At 34.0% G+C, this 25497-nt stretch overlaps 1 protein-coding gene across 3 annotated transcripts in view; it reads right to left on the reverse strand.

Moving 5' to 3' along the window:
• Positions 1 to 25497, reverse strand: part of LOC127170958 (receptor tyrosine-protein kinase erbB-4) — a 391542-nt gene that overhangs the window by 70035 nt on the left and 296010 nt on the right. For 2 of the 3 annotated variants that reach the window (XM_051119331.1, XM_051119330.1), the window contains exons 12-16: positions 22555 to 22754; positions 15704 to 15836; positions 11789 to 11860; positions 8882 to 8975; positions 2323 to 2477 (exon numbers count right to left, since the gene is read on the reverse strand). In XM_051119331.1, coding sequence (XP_050975288.1) covers positions 2323 to 2477; positions 8882 to 8975; positions 11789 to 11860; positions 15704 to 15836; positions 22555 to 22754 — 654 coding nt within the window. The remainder of the gene's footprint in view (positions 1 to 2322; positions 2478 to 8881; positions 8976 to 11788; positions 11861 to 15703; positions 15837 to 22554; positions 22755 to 25497) is intronic. The other variant, XM_051119332.1, reaches the window with a different exon arrangement.

Raw genomic sequence — 25497 nt, forward strand, 5'->3', positions numbered from 1 at the left:
TTGTCATAAGTTGCACGGGTATATTTGTAGCAATAGCCAACAACACATTAATAGGTCAAAATGATCAATTTTTCTTTTATGCCAATAAAAGTATTAAGTAAAGATCCATAATGATATTTTGTAAATGTTCTACCATAAATATATAAAACTAAACTTTTTTTGATTAGGAATATGCATTGCTAAGAACTTAATTTGGACAACTTTTAGGCAATTTTCTCAATATATATATATATATTTTTTTGCACCCTCAGATTCCAGATTCAGGGTCACATTTAATCTAAATGCGGTGATTCCAATTACTTTTGTCTTTATACAAAGCTAGTTACAAATTCTTTAAATTAACTATAAATTCGTTAAATTAACATAGAATCTCCCGCTTTTTTTTTTTTTTTTTTGGTTGCAAGTGTGTTAATGTAGAGGTTTTCAGGGGCCAGTGTGAATAAATCTAGATTTAAATTTATAGAGAAAACAGTCTATGCATGACCTGGTGTTTTATTCATATGCAAAATGAAGCGATGTGACCATTATGGAGCGTTAAACACTCTCATGTAGCATATGTTTCATTCATACTCGAAGCCGGAGGGCGCTGTCATGCAGGAAGTCCAAAATGGACTCACAGAATTAATAACTTATGACGTGCCAGGAAATCCCTAATATGTAAGTTCTCCTGTGTTTTTTCTCCTTTAGGAAGGAAATGGAGCATTATATTGATACTATACGATTTTCTATGAAACAAAAAGCAATTAAAACTGTGAAAATGTGTAAATGCTTCAATATTTTTTTATATAAATTTGTACTTGTATTCGTACAGCCCCTCTAGTCTAAAATTGTTTATATCATGTATAATGTCTGTTATATACATGTATTTAGTTTTTGTTAATAATTAAAAAAACAAAAACAAAACTAATATAGACAAAGACATCCAGTTAACGCTGTAGCTAAGTAGAATAAAAAATGTGAAGACAATATGTACGATTGCGACAATATACTGTATGGTTTATGTGTGTAGCAGTAGCCTACAGAAACTATAAAATATATTTCCTGCCTTATTCTGTGATAAAAATGGAAAAAAAGTGTAGTATATAACGAAATAATAAAATTGCCAATTTTTTTGATTAAAAAAAACTGTAAAAAAAACAAAAAAAACAAATAAATACATACATACAAACAAACATAAATAAATAAAACCTGTCAGTTAGAATAATAAAAAAGGTAATATTATATCTGACATTTCTGTCCCCCTCATTTCTGAAATGATGGCACACATAAAGATAGATATAAATATATATGTATAAGAAATTATAAGTATTTATACTATTTATATTGTACATAATATTGTACATTTATGGTCTTTATGGCAATAAAAGTGCTGAACTTATGAACATTTCTTAATTATTTTAAAAAATAAAAAATTCTGATGTTTACACATGAATCACTGTATCAGGGTCTTAAGCTAAGAATCAATTTGAGGAAAAAAAAAACAGTTTAAAAATATTCTTGAACATCATACAGCAACATTCTTGCTATTGAAGTTTAAATCAAAGATGCTGTTTACATCAAAGTCCTCCATCTAAATGCTCTCATACTCGCAAGACAAGTAAAGATTGTCAATCTAATCTAATGACTATCTTTAGACAACTTAACGATCAAATAAAAAGCACATTAAAATCATTTCAGTGCTCCTTAATTTTATATTGCCACAATTCATCACTAATCTAACAGTGTTAGACCTATTTTAATAACAGTGTCTCTTCAGTCTTTTCCTTGACATCTGAGCGCCTGCCCTTCCATCCTGATGCTCGCAGCTTTGTCAGCTCACCGCTAGCGTTTCAAGGCTCAACGTCACTAATCGTCCCAGGCTGACAGAGATTCAAGATACGACAGTCAGCAGTCGAGGGCTTTCATGTGACACAGGAGGAAGAAAAGTGAATCCATGAGTCAGTGTGAAGATTCCTCGAGCGGATAATGTTTTCCTGCAGGAAATCTGAGCCGTCTCTTATGTAACCCCAAGGGGATGAGGTTAAGTTGCAGGTGCCCAGCCGGATAAATTCGGAGAGCTTGATGGTTATCATTTAAACTAAAGTTGGATGGCAGAGACGCAGCAAGGGCAAACTCCTTCCTCTAAAATTAATGATGCTTTATGCACAGCCAGCTCCGAGGACACAAGTGCTCTAAAAAGGGTCAGTGCGCTGACAAATAGGCTAGCCGAACTTCCTGAGGCTAGGACTGACGTGGCAAACAAGCACAGGAAGTAGTTGGACCGCTGCAGATATATTTCCCACACACTCACAAATTGCAAACATTTAACAAACACTTTCATACCCCTGGGTACAGTTGACATGGCAGGGGTGACACTCATTGTTGGCCTCAGCATATTTGAAGATGAAGCTGTTTGCTCCCTGTAGGCCATCAGGGCATTTCTCCACACAGTTGGGTCCGTCTTTAAAGTGAAGGCATTTAACACAGTGATCAGGACCCTGCAAGAGAGAGAGAGAAAGAGGAGAAAAGAGACACATAAAATACCAGCAACTGCGGATAATAACCATTCCTCACCACACACACAATGACCATAACAATCAGCCGGCGCAGGATTTATAGCGGTAATATGGAGAGGGGAGACCGAAGAGGGGGAATTGTTAGCTTGGATATCAATATGAGCACCCTTTGAGTCATCCCAGCACCTCATCAACCAGAAAGACAAATAACGCTTCCTGGACAATAGGAAGAGATGCTCTGTATTGTTCTATTAAGGGTGGAAAACGCACACGGCGCCCACATAACCTTGAGGAACATCTGTATGTGAGTGCATCTGTCTGTGTTCATTGAGACTGAGGCTGATGTGTGTTTCTTTATGAGTGAATCTCTTGTGAGAGATGAATAAATGCCTTGCAGCAATTACAGCTGCTCTTCATTTCACGCTGTAAACCGCCTCTGATGCAATAAAGCTGTAGACGGCACCCAGACGCGCAACAGACGCCGCTTTGGGTCCACCAACCTACAATTTTCCATCCATATTAAAAGGGATACACTACTGTTCAAAGTTATTTTTTTTAAAGAAATAAATATTTCAATTTGTAAAAAAAAACAACAACAACAACAACAAAAAACATAATATTACAAAAATTTCTATTTAAAATAAACACTGCTCTTTTGCACTTTCTATACATCAAAGGTTCAGAAAAAATGTATCATGGTTGCCCCCAAAAATTATGCAGCATCATAAGAATATTAAATAAATTATGCTATGATATTATATATTATATTATTGTACAATAGAAAACTGTTTTCAATTGAAATTTCACAATATTATTGTTTTTACTGTAGTTTTATCAAATAAATGCAGCCTGCTGAGCAAATGGTTGTGTAGTTGGAAATAAAAATACACATTAACTTAAAAATAAAATAAAATAAAATAAAAAAATAAATAAATAAATAAAAATAATGCAGCCTGCTTATCTTACAGACCCCACCTTTAAATGGTTGTGTAGTTGGAAATAAAATACTCAATAACTGACAAATAAAATAAATAAAATAAAATAAAATAAAATAAAATAAATAAAATAAAATAAAATAAAATAAAATAAAAATTGTTTTTACTGTATTTTTATCAAGTCAGTGCAGTCTTCTAACTTTTGAACGGTTTTGTAGTTGGAAATAAAAAAAACACATTAACTGAAAAATAAAATAAAATAAAATAAAATAAAATAAAATTTGTTTTTACTGTATTTTTATCAAGTAAATGCAGTCTGCTAACTTTTGAACAGTTTTGTAGTTGGAAATAAAAAACACATTAACTGAAAAATAAAATAAAATAAAATAAAATAAAATAAAATAAAATAAAATAAAATAAATGCAGCCTGCTTATCTTACTGACCCCAACTTTAAATGGTTGTGTAGTTGGAAATAAAATACACATTAACTGACAAATAAAATAAATAAAATAAAATAAAATAAAATAAAAAATAAAATTTGTTTTTACTGTTTTTTTTTTTTATCAAGTCAGTGCAGCCTGCTAACTTTTAAACGGTTTTGTAGTTGGAAAAAAAAAAAAAAAAACACATTAACTAAAATAAAATAAAATAAAATAAAATAAAATAAAATAAAATAAAATAAAATAAAATAAAATAAAATTTGTTTTTACTGTATTTTTTATCAAGTAAATGCAGCCTGCTAACTTTTGAACAGTTTTGTAGTTGGAAATAAAAAACACATTAACTGAAAAATAAAATAAAATAAAATAAAATAAATAAAAATAATGCAGCCTGCTTATCTTACCACCTTTAAATGGTTGTGTAGTTGGAAATAAAGTACACATTAACTGACAAATAAAATATATAAATAAAATAAAATAAAATAAAAATAAATAAAATAAAATAAAATTTGTTTTTACTGTATTTTTATCAAGTCAGTGCAGCCTGCTAACTTTTGAACGGTTTGTAGTTGGAAATAATAATAAACACATTAACTGAAAAATAAAATAAAATTAAAAAATAAAAAATAAAAAATAAAATACTGGCCTGCACAATACTTTCACTGTATAGACAACAAAAAGACATTTTACAAAATATCTTCTTTTGAAAAGTCATACATGTTTGGAACAACATGAGAATGATGACAGAAAACTGTTGATTTTACTGTAGTTTTATCAAATAAATGCAGCCTGCTGAGCAAATCTCACAGACCCCAACTTTTAAATGGTTGTGTAGTTGGAAATAAAATACACTCTAATTGAAATGAAAAAAAAAAATAGAATTTGTTTTTACTGTATTTTTTATCAAGTAAATGTAGCCTGCTAACTTTTGAACGGTTTTGTAGTTGGAAATAAAATACACATTAACTGAAAATAAAATAAAATAAAATAAAATAAAATAAAAAGACATTTTACAAAATATCTTCTTTTGAAAACTCATACATGTTTGAAACAACATGAGAATAATGACAGAAATGTTATTTTTGGCTGAGCTATCCTCATCATTTCTCATCCAGCCTCTACTATTGCTATTAAGTGCCTAAAAACAAAATAAATGAATAAACATTCATCCACAACTAGGGCAAATCTCTCATGACTAGTATGCTGCTCTGTTCAGCAATGCATTATTCATTTTAGATATTAATAAATCTATTGCATTTATTCTACCTTCAAGTCTTATCAAAATGATTGTACTTATGAGAATAGCATGCATGCATGAACATCACCAGAATGTCGTAATTACCAGTGGGGAAACTATGGATATTCATTGAGTTTGGGGGCACATTAATTAAAGAATCCTAGCGGAAGCAAATTAGTATTGGTCATAATTAAGTTTTAATTGCGAATGTTGACTGTACAAGTTGGTTTGCATGCACGGCACGTTAGTATAAAGCTTGCCAGAAAATACTACATTTAACTGGTTTATGAGATGACAAGCTTTTCTATAGCACTACATTTCCCATCATTCTCTGAGGATGCGTAAGATAAAACACATAGTGCATTAATCAAACACCTTATGTACATCGCGTTATATTAACTGTACTTCTTGGTAAGAAATACGATGGCCCAGCGCATCAATTTTCTGACACTGAGAGCGCCAAAATCATGCATAGCTTGGCATATAGATAAAGGTGGATGTAAAGCTCCTCCAACGCTAGGTTAGCTAGAAAGCATAATCACTTTCTCTGTTAATTGTGCCACTTCTCCAGACACCTGCTGCACACAAATCTCCATTTCCTCTCCATGCACAAAACACTGTTTGTTGGTGTTGTTTAATTATGCCTTTGTGAAACAGATGTTGCTGATTGTTTCACAGGTAGATTACAACACTCAGCAGTTAATCTATGCTAATAACAACAAACATTTTAACAGCTTAGCTAAGCCTGGCCTACACCTGAGAGGCTTATGTATGTGTATGTGTGTTAAAAGTCCTTACTGGAAAAAGTCTGATAACTTCAGTGCCTCTCTTTTGTCTCGTGGTCTAATTTAGGACCGTGTAGATATGTTTTTTATATTTTAAAAAAGAAATCTTTGCTAAACTAGTTTGATTGTTAGTTTGCTAAATTAGTTTGACTTTAATTTGACAACAGAAATCTTTGCGAAATTAGTTTGATCGATTGTGTTGGTTGGCTGGCGGCACATTTAGTGCCACTTCAGAAATGAACAGATAACAGGCTGTGATCAAGCAAAATCTGCATGAAAAAGAGAATTTGTCATCAAAATTTTTAGGCACAGGCTTAGAGGGGGGAAAAAGCAATTCTGGACACGCACTCAGTTTTAGAGAGTTTGTTTCTGTCTATGTTTGCGCTGATATGAGTCTCAGAGGGCTCATGATCGTGTCATTTGCGAGACCTTTCTGTTTGACTCAAGCAGACAACAGCCTGAGGCCTCAGCGCATTAGAGACGGATCGGCTAAATCCTCATTCGGCAACACACTCAAGCATACGGCCGTACACACCTTGTCATGTAGTCATCAATTTAAAGTGCTTGAGGCTGTTTTGAAAAAGGGGCAGTGCTGAGCACACAGCCCATCTGTGGTAATGTCTCTCTAACCTGATCAGATTCATGGACATCCAAACAGCTTATTCACCCCACTCTCAGGTGTCTCCTATGGGGCAGGACTCTCTGTAAACACTTGCCAAGATTAGGCAACTTAATCTACTTTCTCACTAAATTAACAAGAAGCAAAATCAATCCCACGGCAGCAAAAGTACACTTCAACAAGGGATTCAATTAATCATTGGACCAAGCCAATCGAAGGCAGTGTCTGCTGTTCAGCTCTGTTTGTGCTTTAAGCTAATAGATATTGAAAGAGATTGCACTGAAATGAAAGAAACATACTCACAGAATACAAAATTAACAATTACCAAGTGCCAAATGCAAGAAAAATCTGCTTTGGTGAGTGAACTTGCAAAATCTCAGTATAACAACAACTTGTTGACATGAAAGAATCAGATCAAAAAGATTCAAATGGTATATCCAATAAAAGCTCTTTTCTTTTCTGCTACAACAGATATATTTTTTTATTTTATTTTAGCCACCACAATATATAAACACCTAAAACTATATATATATATATATATATATATATATAAATTAAACAATATCATATATATATATATATATATATATATACACACACACACACTGCCTTCCAAAAGTTTGGAAAAGTGGCAAAGTGTGGTTTTGCATATCAGCATAAATCCTTATCATTTTTTGGTGCAAATACATTAAAGTAACTTGACATTATCATTGAAGACCAGCAATAATTATTTTTATTTTGATTACATAATAATGGCAATATATACATGTCGAAGTCAGACATGCCCCTTTGCCAGCTTTGATACATGGTTACTGGTTTAAACTTGGCCCAGGTTTTTAAAAGATTTTTGGGTCAGCACACCTTAATTGTTTCAACAATTGATTGCCAATTAAGTTTAGAATACAATGAATTTAGGCCCAGATTATGCAGAGCTGTAACAGCTGCTAATGGTGGATATTTTGATGGATCGAAAATTTAAGTTTTTTCTATGTATAAACTGTTTATGTAATAAAATATGTTTTCGTAGTTTGTGATGTCACTTATCAGTGCAAAATTATCACAAATTAAAAAGGATTCATGCCAATATTGTCCAAAACCCCACTTTTCTAGGGCGTTTCCAAACTTTTGGAGGGTAGTGTATACATACGTTTATTATATATATATATATATATATATATATATATATATATATATATATATAATATAATATTATAGTCTCAGCAATTTTGTTTAGTTGCATTAAAGGGATAGTAGGGCCCTATGAAAGCTTTACTTTTTCCCAAATTCCATTTTATTTTTTTCCAAATTGCATTTAAATTTTTCTGGATTCTATTTTTTAAATGTTTTTTTTTGGAACACAAATTAAGATATTTTTGATGAAACCCGAGAGCTTTCTGACCCTGCATGGACATCAGCGCAACTGACACGTTCAAGACCCAGAAAGACGTTGTTAAAATAGTCCATGTGACCAGTGTTGAGGGTAACGCATTACAAGTAACTCAAGTTACTTAATAATATTACTTTTTTCAAGTAACTAGTAAAGTAATGCATTACTTTTGAATTTCTAAGAAAATATCTGAGTTACTTTTTCAAATACTTTTTTCCCCATTTATTGATTGACAAGTCTCCTGTCGGGAAATTGGGAGTAAACATGATGTTACTGTAGTGTAGACTAAATGTGAACATGCATTAATTAAAACAGATTCAGTACTCCTCAAAATGAAAAAAAAAACCTGTGAAATGCAAACTTAGAATATGATGCAACCCTACAATAATTAAATATGTTAAATAAAACAAATATCCTTTATGTAGTTTGGATGTATTAATCAATTATTAGGTCATTACACTTAAATCAAATTGTGAAATGGACTAGTATCTCTAAATATTAAGCAAAAAGACTATTTAAATATGAATCGTTCATGTTTTTCATGTCTCCATGTATGTGAATGGCCGACAATACGTGGTTTCGTTTACTACACACATACTGAAAAGCGCTTGCCGCTTGCAGTGATTTCAGCATCTGCTGTATCACCAAATGAGCACATAAATACATGAACAACATTTCCAGAACTGCTGTGAAGTTTCTTCATGAGCAGTTTGCAGTTTCTTTTGAGAGAAATTATCGTCATATCATATACACACAGAAATGTAAAGGTATTTACGGCAACCCGTCAAAATAAAAGTTTGGTTTACAGGTTTGGAATATCATGAAGGTGAGTAATTAATGACAGACTTTCATTTTTATGGTGGCACTCTCAAAAACAATGTCTAAAACACCATGGTACATTTTTGCTTGTCTTGTTGTTTTTAAAGACTTATAAGCTTATTGTTTTGTAAGTGTAGCAGGGTAGAAATGAGATTGAACTCACAGGCCCAGTGCAAGTAAGACCGTCGTCATCTGCTACTTCACATTGCGCGTCACACTCCAGGCAAACTGAACCATTTGCGAACTCACGTACATCCCTATAAAACAGAAAGAGAAAGGGAACAAAGACAAACATGAGGAAACATAACACAATGACATACAATGACATATAACGACCACTTCAGAACACTCAAGGTTTAGACTGAAAAAACAGCATGTCAATTTTCAAAGTTTCCAGGAATTCTTACCCAAGGATCTAGACTATTCAATCACTAGCCTTTTAAAGTCAAGACAACAGTCCATTTTCAGACCAGATATTGCAGGTCATTAAATACACTTCAGATTTTAAGACTTGAATGAGGAAAGGCTGAATCACAGGCAGTAAAAAAAAAACTATCACACACAAACAGACTGGTAGATTGTGAAAGTGCAGCCGAAGGGAATTCAGCGCCTGAGGCGCTGCAAGGCCGTAGGGAGGCAACAGTGGAATCTAACACATCCGCCGGGTGTTTACAGCACTTCTCAGACGGCTGCCACAGCTGGCAAACACAGTTACTATTGACCAAAAGCAAACAGTCAGCCTTCACCACCTATCGAGGTGACAATTCATCAAGCACATTCAGGGACACCTCAAAGCACCACACTGAGGAAATCAGCCAGGGACCTCTGAAACAAATGATCACAAAATGGTTCAATACGGGCAAACAAAGTCGCTTCCCGGTCCCATCACTCCTCTGAAGACGGTAGTGACATTTTAGAAGCTGACATCCGTTGGCGTGACAAGTGGTGGATGGTGGCTCAGCGAGAGAGAGAAATATGCATAGCAAAGACGACTTTTTTTATTACTATTGACGTGGTACCTCAATGAGTGCTAAATTAAATGACAATTAATTATTCTTTATCTAAAAGGCACAGCACATTTTAAATAGACTGTGAAGAAAGCTTTTTGAAGACCCTCTTATCATTAAAGGACTTTTCTTTTTCCCTTTATGTAAACGTTAACTTCACAGGCTCAGTGGTGTTTGCATGTTCGGTTTCTACCACATGTTTTCTGGTTCACTCTGTGTTCTCTCTAAAATCCAACATGAAATGTATTAATACTACGAGGAAAAAATATTAACATGACCTGGCTGAAATAATTCATGAATAACAGCAGAAGTGTTATTCACAAGCTAAATACAAAGATAAACTACTGCTCAAAAGTTTGGGGTCAGAATGATATATTCTCAGTTTCTTATGATGTCAAAGTTGAAAACAGTTGTGCCGCTTAATATGTTTGTTAAAAGTTGATAGAATTTTTCCAAGATACTTTGATGAATAGAAAGCTGACAAGAACAGCATTTATTTTGAAATATAAATCTCTTGTAACATGTCAGAAATGTCTTTACTGTCACTTTTAATGCACATTTAATGTGTCTTTGCGGTATAAAAGTTTATATTTCAGTATTAAAGGATTAGTTCACTCCATAATTAAAATTTCCTGATAATTTACTCACCCTATGTTATCCAAGATGTTCATGTTCAGGTTTTTGAGGAAAACATTCCTGGATTTTTCTCCATATAATGGACTTAAATGTGGATCAGCGATCCAAATTGCAGTTTCAATGCAACTTTAAAGGACTCTACACGATACCAGCTGAGGAATAAGGGTCTTACCTAATGAAACAATCTGTCATTTTCTAAAAAAAAAAAAAAAAAAAAAAAAAAAAAAAAGAATATACTTTTCAATCATAAATGCTTGTCTTTTACTAGCTCAACTTCACGCAGTACATAATCAGGTCACGTGTGATGTAGGTGGAAGTACCAACTTAGTGTTTGCAAAGAAAATGTGCAAAGAAAGTCAAATGCCATTCACAAAAAAAAGATAAAACAGCGATGTTGGATGATTTAGAAGTTGGAGGAGAAAATAACATTGAGTATTTCGGCCTACTCTACCCTTTTGTACCGGAGTACAGACGTGCGTGACCTTTCTAACTACACAATGCGCAAAGTCTTAGACGTAATTGCAGAGCTAGTGTAAGATGAGCAATTGTGGTTAAAAAGTACATACATTTTTTTTTTTTTTTTTTTTTTTTTTTTAGAAAATGACCAATCGTTTTGCTAGATAAGACCTTATTCCTCAGGTGGGATCATCCCTTTGAAGCTGCATTGAAACTGCAGTTTGGACCTTCATCCCATTGGTCCCTATCGAAGTCCACTATATGGTGAAAAATCTTGAAATGCTTTCCTCAAAAACCTTCATTTCTTTTTGACTGAAGAAAGAAAGACATGAACTTCTGGGATGACATGGGATGAGTAAATTATCAGGAAATTTTAATTCTGGAGTGAACTAATCCTTTACTGTATAAAAACTGACTGACCCCAAACTCTAGAATCATAATGTCCTCCCTTCTACACTGAAAACTGAGCTTTAGCAATTACAAATGCGATGCATTAGAGTGACTGGATCACAAAGCCATCTGGATATGATTTACCTGTATTTATCACTAACCACTTGTGATCCAATCACCTGAGACCAGTTGTGCAGACCACACAACAAAAACTGTCATAATCATCTTCAAAAACTTTCATACAAAGCTCAAACACACCACAGCAGTTCTCTTCATTTTTTTTTGGTTGTTTGTTCCCAACTACAGAGTGAATCATCTTGTGCGAACAGCGAGTGTGACCGCAGAGGTCGACAACCAGTTGAGAGACAGAGAAACACAGACTCTGAGATCACCCTGCAAAAACATATATATATATATATATATATATATATATATATATGTGTATATATATACACACACACACACACACACACACACACACAAACAGTACAGATATCGGTGCACTGGGTGACGTGTGTGGGACGGGTGAGTAGGCAGACGTGACAGTGCGAGACAGTGATGCGTCTGTGGCAGTGCCGTACCTCTCCAAACCCGCCTCCCGCTTCTCGACCACATAGGGCCTGGTGAGCAGCTTGGGCCTAGAGCTGGCCAGTCTGCAAGGCAAAAAAATCATGTGGGACGATCGCAGGGTGCACGATCCCTGGTGCTGACTCACTATCAACCAACATGGATATGGCATACATATAAAAAAACAGGCATGCATCCATGTTTGTCCTAGTTAAAACTGAGAACGAGCTCCCGTTTTAAACGGGCAGATGCTGTTGTTTTAGAAAGTGGATGCTGTTTGTTTATTGTCTTGTTTTAGCTCTGGGCAAGGGAGAAAATAAATTTCACTGCTTTGCTCAGTCAAATCAATCAAAAGATGATATTCGTCCTTCCCTTCGAGCAGTACGTAAGCACACAACAAATAAAAAGGGAACTCAAAACCAATCTGTAAATTACCTTCTTCACTGCACTGATCAACAACTTTAGTGTTTACTTATTTCAAATCTGAAAGAGCTTAACAACGCCAAACCATTTTTTTGAGGAATTAGACAATCGCTAACCAAAAATCATTTCAGTGCTGGGTTAGTGCTGGTGGGTTTTCTGGTATAGGTAAGCTGGCTGGTTAAGACAGCAGCTTGAGAGGACATCAGCACACCAGCATCCATAACACAACTTGCCGCTGAAAACAAAAATGATTCATTTTACCCTGAGCTGTTTAGGGAATTTATGATGAGATAAAGACACTGGGTACTGTGAAATAACACAAAGACAATAAATAAATAAATAAACTGTCTATATATTACGGACTGCACACAAAACAAGAAAGGACAACAAGAAAAGACACAGACTTACAAAATATGTTTTCTAGAGTGCTTTGGCACAATTTTCTCTGCCCTACATAATCCGCCCACTCTACTTTCATGTGTGATTAGTCAAACACTGTACTGTATATCTACAGCATCTTTGCTTTTATTAAATCGTTTTTTGTTAAATGAAGGTCATCTGGCTTGAAACATATTTTACTACATATTTTCCTACTTTTTAAATGCCTTTAAAGGGATAGTTCATCATTTAAAGGCTACATCTACATTAATCCGGATGTATCTGAAAAAGGAGTTTTCGTTTTAAAACGCTCTCTGTCCACATAAGCTTTTTCCAAAAGTTTCTCATCCACACTGAAACATTGGAAAACATTAAATTTGCCTTATTGTGCATGGGTAAAACCTCATAAAAGTTCACTGAGATGATACAGACGGGACAGACGGGATAGGTTTTTACGCAATTTTTCTGGCAGGACCATTATATTTACGGAAATATCTTGTAATTTACTGACGCGTCAATGTCGCACTCACTCAGGTTTGATATAAAAAGCAGCTGCCCTCATGTTTAGCCGTAGGACAGCAATTGTAAGTAAATTATCTGTCATCTTTTTAGGACTGTAAATTCAAGAGTGTACAAAGTAACTATTTTTAGCAACGGCGTGAAAGTGAATAGCACATAACAGGCACAATTACCGGTATAAAGATGTCTATTGGTACAATATGCATCAAATGACTAAACAAGTGTCATTATTTTCAAAAGCCTCCGTTTTCACAAGTCCACACTACAACGTGAAAACGGCGTTTTCTAATTTATCCACTTTAGACAGCATTTTCAAAAAGCTTAGTTTTCCTTAACAAAAATGCGTTCTCAGTTTGGACTGAAGGCCAAAACGGAGAGAAAAATATGTGTTTTCAAATGAAAACGTATTAGTGTGGACATGGCCAAAGTTACAATTACTCAAGTAACTCAAGTTACTCAAGTAGGACCCTATGATTTCCGCGAAGCGGAAAACACAGACAGAATCATGGAATCCAGTCATAAAAACGGAATTTACAGTTTAACACAGTTAAACACAGTCACGGAATTGGTCAAAGTTTGTATGGATTAATCAAAAGAAGGTCATTATACTTCAATCAAATCGTGATATTTACTAACATTTGTAAATATTAAGCTGCAAAAAGACTATTTAAATATGAATCCTGCATGTTCTGTGTGTCTCTGTGTTAATGAATGGTGCAGACTAGCGGTTTTGTTTACTACTCATACTGAAGTGCGTGACGCTTGTGGTGATTTCACTGTAGCAGAAATACATTCCTACTGTTCAGCAGAATGTACGTAATACTACTACTAAAACTATTAAAAGCTTATTTTTTTAAGGAATAATCATACAATATTTCTTCAGTGTTTTAATTGTAATAGTAAATAAAATTGGTTTAATTTTCATGAATGAAAAGATAACTTAAATGTTTTATGCCTTCATTTGATAATCAGAAAAAAAAAACATTGTAAGAATAAATTAAACTTGTTTTTATGCATTCAAATAATTAGACGTGTTAAAAAAGAATTTGGTAACATGATGACAAATTGTTTAAGCTTCATGATTTTAATTAATTAGACATGCTTTTTGATTATTACTATTTAATTTAATTTAATTTAATTTAATGTAACCATTAAAAGGGAGTCCAGAAAAATTAAAACGGAATTTGAAAATAAAAATAAAACGGAATTTCATAGGGCCCTACTCATGTCATTCCAAACCCGCATGACTTTCTTTTCTTCAAAAAAGATGTTTTGAAAAATGTTTCAACTGTTTTTGTCCATACAATGAAATTCAATGGGGTTCAAAAAGAAAAAAAAACACTGGACACTACTGTCTTGCATTGCTTGAACAAAAAAGCAGTGAGGCATTTTTTGACCTTTTTAGTGTTTCACAGAAGAAAGTCATACAGGTTTGGAATGACATGAGGGTGAGTAAATGATTACAGAAATTACATTTTGGGGTGAACTATACCTTTAAAATTTAGATTATGTTATTTTATATTTGTCACCAGTCTGTCAAACATAAGTCAGAATGCCAGCTCCTGTGTCAGCAGCACCACACACATAATTGTTGAATAAAGTCATTATTTTTCTTTTCTTTGTCCATGAAAATTGTTCTCGTAGCTTCATAACATTATGGTTGAAACCACTGATGTCACATGGACTATTTTATCGATGTCCTTACTACCTTTCTGCCTTGAATGTGGTAATTACATTGCTGTCTATGCAGGATCAGAAAGCTCTTAGATTTCATCAAAAATATCTTAATTTGCGTTCCAAAGATGAACGAAGGTCTTACAGGTTATTAATGACAGGATTTTTATTTTTGTGTGAACTAACCCTTTACTGTCTTAAAGTTATTAACAAATTATGTTATAAAACCACTTATTATTGCGTGTGATTCCCCCCCCCCAAAGAAATAATGACATTATAATTCATGCATCTGCTGTCGGACACTGCTAGTAGACACAAACTAAGTAAGTTTAAAAAGTGTTTTAAGAGTTTATTAAACAAGTTTATTTTTTAAAAGTCCACAGGGTCAAAAGTGCCCATAATTGAAGAAACACTCGTACGTGCGTGTGTCTGTTTATCTGCCCTAAATCTTTATGCCTTTGTGAAAACAAAACCAAGGCTTTACTCAGTTCTTCATTCTGTCACGCTGCTCCACACACCACTGTATTTGGTGTAGACGTCATATGAAGTAAGAGATGTACCCAGCTCATCTAGCTCACCCAAACACTGTTATTTGTTTTCCAGCTCAACCAAGCTTATGTTTCATCATTGCAACCTGCTCTCCAAAGCCAGGGGACGTGCTGCTCTGCTGTTTTGTTATTGTTTGTCTAAAGGATGGAGACATGAATCTTGGTGAAATCCCTGGAGAACGGAGCTAGCTATAGTTCAATCTTAGGAATACAAGCGAACATTAATAAACAATGTCTCGAAGCGTATGCAAATAATTTTACAACACAGCTTGGGTGCACCTGTGATACTTGAGATTTGTAGATTCATGTAGTTAAAGTTCTGCACAAATAAAGTGTTGCGGAGTTGTATATTATATATCTGTGGGAGTCTGGCATTTGACAACTTACCCTTCGTGCAGGTTGCAGGATTCGACACAGGTACGTCCCCTGCTAAAGAAGCGACAGGACAGGCACTGGTCGGGCCCCGGACCCCAGCAGCCAGCATCAGAGCACAGCGGGTCACATATCATACGATCCAAAACTGCAAAAAATATGCCGACTATTAATACAAGAGCATTAATGCCTTTCTCTTAAATGTATATACATTTCTAATTGGACGTTTATAGAATTGATAGAAATTCTCATCCATAATGTATCATTGTTTCTACAAAAATATAAACTAAAAATATTACAATGATTTCTAAAGAAGAATTCAGATATAAACTAGACTTTAAAATATATTAAAACTAAATAAAAAAACAAAGTTATTTTAATACTATTTCACAATATTACTTTTTTAAACCATATTTTGATCAAATAAATGCACCACTTGTAAACACAGAGAACCATTTCTTAAGTTTTCAATGTGTATATAATTAAATGTAATTTTAATATAATTTCTTTTTTAGATTTCGTATTTATTTTTATAAATATTATTCCAATAGATTCCATACTAATATATTTTTAGAGTAAAATGTCGAATTTATGTTTGCTTAAATGCAAATTGTGCAAGAAATATTTATTCATTCTAAATCAGTAATACAATTTTAAAGGGTGATTGCTCTAATTTACTTTTTTCCACCCAAACAAAACATCACCTGTTTCAAGGTGTCACGAAGGAAAACTAATTTCTCTCCGTAGCTGCATTTCAATCTACAGCACATTTGTCTCAGAATGGTGCTGTCAGTCCACCCCTGGGAAACATCCAGTTGATAGAGGGAAAAGATCTTGTGTAAAACTGTGATTGAACACAATGCGCACACCATCTGTGAAAAATGCTACTTGTCCGGTCATGGATGTATTACGCTTGTAAGAAGTTGGCTGTACATGAACCGGTGTATTTCAATTTGAAATGAGGACAGGATGGTCCAGGCGCCCACCCACTGGGGCGCTGGATTTTGCAGCAGCTGGGAGAGCGTTTTAAAAAACTGCTGACACAACTTCTGCATGTCTCACAGACGTCCTCTTTAACAGACAAACTTCTGGAACTCGTAATGAGAATTTCATCACCAAAGAGCATACAGAGGGTCAAATGTAAGCACACTTGTGAGCAAAAAGTCAGATGTGCTTGCTTCCATTTAAGCTCAGGGGGCTGGATTTCACAGTAAGAACTTGTGGAGTTCATGCTGATTAAGTGCTGCTGACATTAAAGAAAAATGGGGACAAATCAATTACTAGAAATTTCAACATCTATTTTTAAATGTAACTTTTACCCAAATGGTTATGCTGCTAATATAATATGTAAAAAAAATATATATATATGAAGAGTTCAGATGCAAAAGCCTCTAAATCCATCTGACTGGCTGAGGCTGGAATTTAGCCAGTTTGAAGTAGAAGTATTTGATGGACGTATACTATGTGTCAGGAGCATTCACTCAGTATCATTATCTTATTTTTGACCGAGATGGCTTTTAGCTGGTTTTGCATCTGAACTCTTCATGTATATATATTACAAATTTGGTGGGTTTTTAGACATAACTAAATAATGAAATAATTAAAATACAGCATTTGTTATTACAATTATATAATTTACAGTTATTTATATGATATAATATTTTTATTTATTTTAGAAAATAACTTATAAAATAACTTGACCATAATTTTAAAACATACAAAACAACAAAAACGACTAAACTTTGGACACATCAAATACCAGAAATTTCGACATTCATGTACATCTTCAAATGTAACTTTTACTCCAATTGTTATGCTGCTAATATAATATGTAAGAAGAACATTAGTACTATATATATATATATATATATATATATATATAAAATACAAATTGCATATTTGGTGGTTTTATGTATAATGAAATTAATGAAGTATAACTATAACATAACACTTTTATTAAAATTATATATATATATATATAAGTCATAGTTATTCATATGATTTGCACATTGCCCTCCAAAAGTTGTAATTGCCAATCAATTGTTGAAGCTATTAAGGTGTGCTGACACAAAAATCTTTTAAAAACCTGGGCCAAGTTTAAACCAGTAACCAGGCATCACAGCTGGCAAAGGGACATGTCTGACTTTGACATGTATATATTGCCATTATTATGTAATCAAAATGAAAATTATTATTGCTGGTCTTCAATGATAATGTCAAGTTACTTTAATGTATTTGCACCAAAAAATGATAAGGATTTATGCTGATATCGTCCAAAACCACACTTTGCCAGGGGTGTTTCCAAACTTTTGGAGGGTACACTGTACACTGCTGTTTAAAATTTTGGGATCAGTAAGATTTTTAAATTTTTTTTTTTAAAGAAGTCTTTTCTGCTCATCGAGGCTGCGTTTATTTCATTGAAAATACAGAAAAAACAGTAATATTGTGAAGTATTATTTCAATTTAAAATAGTGGTTTTCTATTTTAATATGTTTAAAAAAATAGAATTTATTCTTCCATATGCAAAGCTGAATTTTCAGCATCATTACTTTTCAGTCTTCAGTGTCACATGAAATTGACACATGAAAAATGAAAAACGAAAAATTGAAAAAACATTAAAAAAAAATGAAAAAACACATGAAAAATTCTAATGTTCTGATTTATTATCAATGCTGGAGACAGGTTTTTTTTTTTTTTTGGAAAGTGATTTCTATTTTAAATGAATTCTGTTCTTTTGAATGTTTTATTCATCAAAAAATCCTGAAAAAAAGTATCACAGGTTCCAAAAAAATATTAAGCAGCACAACTGTGAAAAATGGGGACAAATCAATTACTAGAAATGTCAATATCCATTTTTAAATTTATGCAGCTAATATATTTAAAAATAAATAAATGAAAATAATGCAAATTACAAATTTAGGGGATTTTTAATCATAACTAAATAATTAAATAACTAAAATACAGCATTTTTATTAATTAAAACTATATAATTTACAGTTATTTATATGATAAAATATTTTATTAAAATATTACTATTATATTATTATATGTATTAGAAGTCATAATTATTCATATGATATATATATATATATATATATATGTTCAAAAGTTTGGGATCAGTAAAATTTTTAATGTTTTTAAAGAAATCTTTTCTGCTCATCGAGGCTGCATTTGTTTTTACAGAAAAAACAGTAATATTGTAAAATATTATTGCAATTTAAAATAGCAGTTTTCTATTTTAATATGTTTTAAAAATATAATTTATTCCTGTGATGAAAAGCTGAATTTTCAGCATCATTACTTTAGTCTTAAGTGGCACATGATCCTAATATGCTGATATATTATCTTTTTTTTGGAAACTGTGAAACCTTTTTAGGATTCTTTGATGAATTAAATGTTAAAAAGAACAGCATTTATTTTAAAATGGTTGTTTGTAACAATATACACTACCGTTTTAAATTTGGGGTCAGTAAATTTTTTCTTTCTTTCTTTGTTTGAAAGATATTAATACTGTTATTCAGCATCGATATGTTAAACTGATAAAAAGTGATAGTAAAGATATCTATTTTGAATAAATGCTGTTCTTCTTCACTTTTTATTCATCAAAGCAACCTAATATATATATATATATATATATATTCTTTTTACATTTTATAAACTTTGCTTTTTAAATAATTAATCAAATTGACCATAATTTTAAATACTAAACTTTCGACATACATGTATGCTTTTAAATTCAACTTTTCACTCAAATAGTTATGCTGCTAACAAATATGTAAGGGAAAAAACTGCTTTCAATTAGAAAAGAATGAAAACCTCCACAATGTTATTTTAAGGACTGATTCCCTAAGGAGAGTTTTGTTTTACTGTAAGCACTGCTGAACACCTGCAAGGAATTATTTTTCTCACAGTTACATTTATTTGCAAAAATCAATAAATGAATGAGCAACAACATGCAAAAGCACTCCAGAGAGCAGTATAGAAAAAGCCCAGCATTTCTCAATTGAACAGCATGCACGAGTTCAAGGACCAACTTGGTGCTTAGAGCAGGTACCCAACAGCATGAGGAGCGACACAGAGAAGTGGGAAGCCCTTTCAGCTGTACGTTTGTGGCAGATGGATCAAAAAGATGCCAACTTCAAAGTTTTAACCTGGCTGAAAACACACAATTTGGGTTGTGTTGACGTCAAGCGCAGTGCTGGGTTGGTTTCCAGGGAGATAGGTAAGAGCCAGGGGGATCGCTAAGCCCTACAAAAGGCTATGGTTGCTGCGAGACATTAATGATTGCTGTTGCATCACAACATCCTGTGCAATAGAAAAGAAGGGGGAAAAACTGCTTTTTAGATAGTCATAAACATCACTCAGCAGCGAGAAAAGAAAGACAGAGGTGAAAGTAAATTCCCTGTGGTGATTACAGCTTCCCCTAGAAAAAAAAATCATCTGAAATGTCAGAAATTGTTGCAGGGTCTCTCTGCAATTAATTCCCTGTGATCGTTTATGGAGGGACTTAAAGGAGAAGTCCACTTCCAAAACAAAGATTCACATATAATGTACTCACCCCCTTGTCATCCAAGATGTTCATGTCTTTCCTTCTTCAGGAACATTTCAGCATTTTTTCCATATAATGGACTGAAACGGTGCCCTGATTTTGAACTTCCAAAATGCAGTTTAAATGCTGCTTCAAACGATCCCAAATGCAGTTGTAAATGATCCCAGCCGAGAAAGAAGGGTCTTATCTAGCATAACGATCGGTTATTTTAATAAAAATAATAAAATTTCTATACTTTTTAATGCCAAATGCTCGTCTTGTCTTACTCTGCCTGGACTATTTCCGGTTTGTGACAGTTAGGGTATGTTGAAAAAACTCATGTTCTCCCTCAACTTCGAAATCATCCTATATTGCTGTTTTACCTTTTTTGTTAAAGGGGTCATCGGATGCCCATTTTCCACAAGTTGATATGATTCTTTAGGGTCTTAATGAAAAGTCTATAATATACTTGTGTTAAAAATTCTCAATGACAACGTAAAACAACACCCTTTTTACCTTGTCAAAATCAGCTCTGCAAAAATCATCCCATTCTGGTCAAGGCTGCTTTAAATGCAAATAAGCTCTGCTCACCCCGCCCCTCTCTTCTCTCTGTGGAGTGACGAGCCTGTTTACTTTAGCCGCATTTAGCCGCTAAACTTGCTAACTAGCACATTATTAGGAAAGGCAATCGCAAAGATTCATTAAAAAAAACCCTTATACTCACTTCTGCTGTAAGTGAAGCTGGATCACAAATGATTCGCACAAACAAAGACGGATATATGTAGATCTGGAGGCGCATTCCCTTCACAAACAAACGTAATCCACTACATCTTCAGCAGCTTAGATGTCGGGAGTAAATGACGACCACTACGGTCACTATTACATCTGGCAACACAACACCTCAATTGCTCAATTCTTGTCTAATTTACATCCCTGCTCCAGCATCAAAACATGGAGGTTGGACTGTTACAACTGATCTGAGGTAAGACTCTCATGTCAATCAACTATCGTGGGAGCGGCCTCTGTCCGTGTGACTCCACAACGACAGCCATCTGAGAATGGCTCGATTTGAAAAGGGGATATTATTTTTACAGATTAATCAAAAGCCACTGCATGGATTTTTATCATTATAGGGTAGATTTGTACATACACTGCCAACACACATTAATGTTCAAAGAACATGTAAAAGTGAACTTAGCATCCGATGACCCCTTTAAGGGTGTTTGATCTTCTTTGCATGTGCACTTTGCAAAGACTGTGTCGGTACTTCTGCAGTGATGTAGGATGATTTTGAAATGCTTTTTGAAGTTGAGGGAGAAAATACGATTGGAGTTTTTCGACATACCTGAACTGTCTTGAGTCAGAATACACAGAGTTCAGGGAGAGAAAGGCAAGATGAGTGTTTGAGATTAAAAAGTATTTAAATTGTTTTTTTTTTTATGAAAATAACCAATCATTTCGCCAATCGTTCCCTTCTTTCTTGGCTGGGATCATTTACAACTGCATTTGGGATCGTTTGAAGCCGCATTTAAACTGTCTTTCGGAAGTTCAAAATCGGGGCACCATATCAGTCCATTATATGGAGAAAAATGCAGAAATGTTTTCCTCAAAAAACAAAATTTCTTTTCTTTACGACTGAAGAAAGAAAGACATGAACATCTTGGATGTCAAGGGGGTGAGTACATTATATGTGAACCTTTGTTTTGGAAGTGGATTTCTCCTTTAAAGCAGAGAATGGGCAATTACATTGGCGGTCCTCGCATGAACCTGAGGCATTTGGGGTCTTTTTTCAGGAAAAAAAAAAAAAAGAAAAACTCACAGAACTCTGTGTTCTGGATCTCGGGGTGATTTTGAAGGGTAAAAAGGGAGTACGTAGTAGGGGGCTTGCATCAGTACTCGTCTTTCACAGCAGAGTGAGACTCTGATCATCTGACACCTCCTGACCCCCTCCATCTGCAGAGGAACCCGGGGCTCTCAAGACCCCTGCTAGGCTCAGTGAGGTGCACTGACCCAGGCAGAACGACAGGTATGAGGGAGCTGCACCAGCACCTTACAAAGTGACCGAGTTTACCGCCTCAAAGTCAGCAAGCTCAGCGTGAGACGTCGTGAACTCTCTCGGTGGCTCCGGTGAACCAGGACAAACAGCAGCTGGGAGCCTGAAAATGATCCTAACCTTAAGACATCTTCTCTAAGGTCAGTTGCTGCAGATTGATGCTTGTCAATAACTGCTTTTTTTCTTAGTAGGTATTGCTTGACTTAAATAACTTGCTGTGCTAGGCTATGACTAATTTATCTTAAAGCCGAATGGAACTGTAGTAAAACACAGCGATGGACTCACTGCATTCTTTGGGGTCGCGGTTATTGCGGATCAGGGCCTTCTGGGTGTTGGTGCGGAAGAGTCGCGTCCAGTTGACGGTGTTGTAGTAGCAGAGTTGACTGTTGTTGGTGACGTACACGTTTCCAGCGCTGATCTCACTGAGAGACTGCAGCTTCAGTGAGGAAATCCATTGCTGCTTTAGCACCAGAAGAGAGATGCCACTGGACACAAGAGAAAAAACAGAAGAGGTTACGCTTAACATTTTAATGAGGGGTTCATTTAATTATGAATCTTGTGATCTTGGACCACAAAACCAGTCTTAAGTAGCACAGGTATCTGTAGCAATAGCCAAAAATACATTGTATGGGTCAAAATTATCGATTTTTCTTTTATGCCAAATATCATTAGGAAATTAAGTAAATATCATGTTTCATGAAGATATTTAGTAAAATTCCTACTGTAAATATATCAAAACTTAATTTCTGATTAGTAATATCCATTGCTAAGAACTTCATTTAGACAACTTTAAAGGTGATTTACTCAATATTTAGATTTTTTTGCACCCTCAGATTCTAGATGTTCAAATAGTTTTCCTAATAAACCATACATCAATAGAAAGCTTATTTATTATTTATTCAGAGATGTATAAATCTCTATTTTAAAACATTGACTTGTTTTGTGGTCCAGGGTTACAAATGTCATAACTGAATACACATTTTACACACACAAATACACAATATTTAATCAATGTAATCACATATAAAATTTTTGAGGTGAAAATTCAACAATGATTAAAACATATTTAAATATATAACATATAAAATAATGAACATAATTTTTGCTGTGAAAATTCCAATACACACACACAAATTAGGAAATACTATCTATCTATCTATCTATATAGATGTGCAAAACTATTAACATAAACTATACAACAATTTTTATTTTATATTTTTATATATTTTATAATTTAAATAATACACATTAAATAAAATTAAAAAAACAGTTATCTGTTTTTGCAAATAAACTTCATATATAAACACAAAAATTAAATTAGGAACTACAATCTAAAAATGCAAAAATTTAATTTTTTTTTCAATTTTATATTTTTATAGATTTTATAATTTTTTTATTTCTATTTACTTTTTAAATAATGAACATCATTTTTGGTGTGAAAATTCCAACACACAGAAAAATTAGGAAATACTATATCTATCTATCTGAAAAAACTATTAAAATAAATCAAATATAATAACTTTTTTCTTTACTTTTTAAATAACGAGCCAATCTATATTAACAAAATAAACTGACAGCCATAATTTTAACATCCAAAACAACAAAGAAGACCAAACTTTGTTTAGCTTGCAGACTTTGAGACACATTCTGACAAAAAGATCAGAATGAATAAGAATGAAACAAAAGAATAAGATCTGACACAAAGAAAGCCAGGTTGATGGCTTCATGAACAAAAGGCACGGGCGATTTGTCAATCTGGGAGAAGCTGTTGCATTTCTAAAGCAAGTGTTTAGCTTGCGTCCCCTATCTAGCATCGCTGAGGATCTCCCACTTCAGATGTGATGAGATCGGTTAATGCCGAGGCGTAATCACAACGGTGTTTTTAATCACAGGCAGGCGTGCTGAAGAGCACATCAAAGGGGCTTTGAGACGGCCGTCAGTGGAGAGTCAGAGAGCGGCAGCCGAACGTGCAGGTGCACTCAGACACTGACATCGCTCTCATCTCGCTGATCTGCCTCTTAGAGACTTCCCTTCTGTTTTTTCTCTTTCTCTCTACCTTTCTCTCTCTGCGTTTTGGGCCGAAAGCCAGTGCCAGACACATCAGACACAGAGCTCATCATGTGACAGACGGTAATTGGTACAGTGGTACAGCTTTCAACAAATGACCCCACAAATGTTAAAACAGCCTGACGGATCTGTGCTCCCGCTCTCTTCTGTCTCTCCTGACTCTTTAACTCTAAGCAAATGGGTGTTGCACTGTGTGAATACAGCTTTTCATTCGTACTCTTTGAACTCTTGGCAATAAAGCCTCAGCCTCTTTAGAAAACTCAAAAGAGGGGATTCGCTAAGAATGAATTACACTGTTTACTTGCACATGCCGTCTGCGCTGTTTTAGCCCAATTTACTAAAAGAATGATGCAGATGAGTAAACAGCAAATATTAGAAAAGAAATTGAGAAAAATTAGTCACAACATTAGTGCTGGTGAACACAAACCAGCCAACTTGTGAATCACTATTGATAACACATAAATTATACCTTTGCACATTCTCTGTTTCCCCTAGTGAAAAATAAATAGACTAAAATGTATTTAAAATACATCTATTTCATGCTAAATATATTAAAAAACATACATATTTTAAAAACACCCTGCAATTGTACTTTTAGTATACTAAACTGCTATATTTAAAGTCTGCCAAATTGGAACAAATAATTTTGTACTTAATGCACTTTAATTGTGCGGAAGTAGTGTTAAAGTCCAACTAAAGGTATACTTAGGCATATTGATTTTACTTTAAAGGAAAGTGATTGACACTACAACAAAAATGAACAGATAATGTACTCACCCCCTTGTCATCCAAGATGTTCGTGTCAGCATTTTTCTCCATATAATGGACTGATATGGTGCCCCGAATTTGAACTTTCTAAAATGTAGTTTAAATGCGGCTTCAAACGATCCCAAATGCAGTTGTAAATGATCCCAGCCAAAAAAGAAGGGTCTTATCTAGCGAAACAATCAGTTAGTTTAAAAAAAGAATACAATTTTTATACTTTTTAATATAAAACACTCATCTTGTCTTGCTCTGCCTGAACTCTGCTTTTTTTTCGGTTCATGACAGTTAGGGTATGTCGAAAAACTCCCATCTAATGTTCTCCCTCAACTTCAAAATCACTCTATATCGCTGTTTTACCTTTTCTGTTAAGGGTGTTCAATCTTCTTTGCACATTCA

Source organism: Labeo rohita, chromosome 9 (assembly GCF_022985175.1).
Source record: "Labeo rohita strain BAU-BD-2019 chromosome 9, IGBB_LRoh.1.0, whole genome shotgun sequence".
NCBI classification, from domain to species: domain Eukaryota; kingdom Metazoa; phylum Chordata; class Actinopteri; order Cypriniformes; family Cyprinidae; genus Labeo; species Labeo rohita.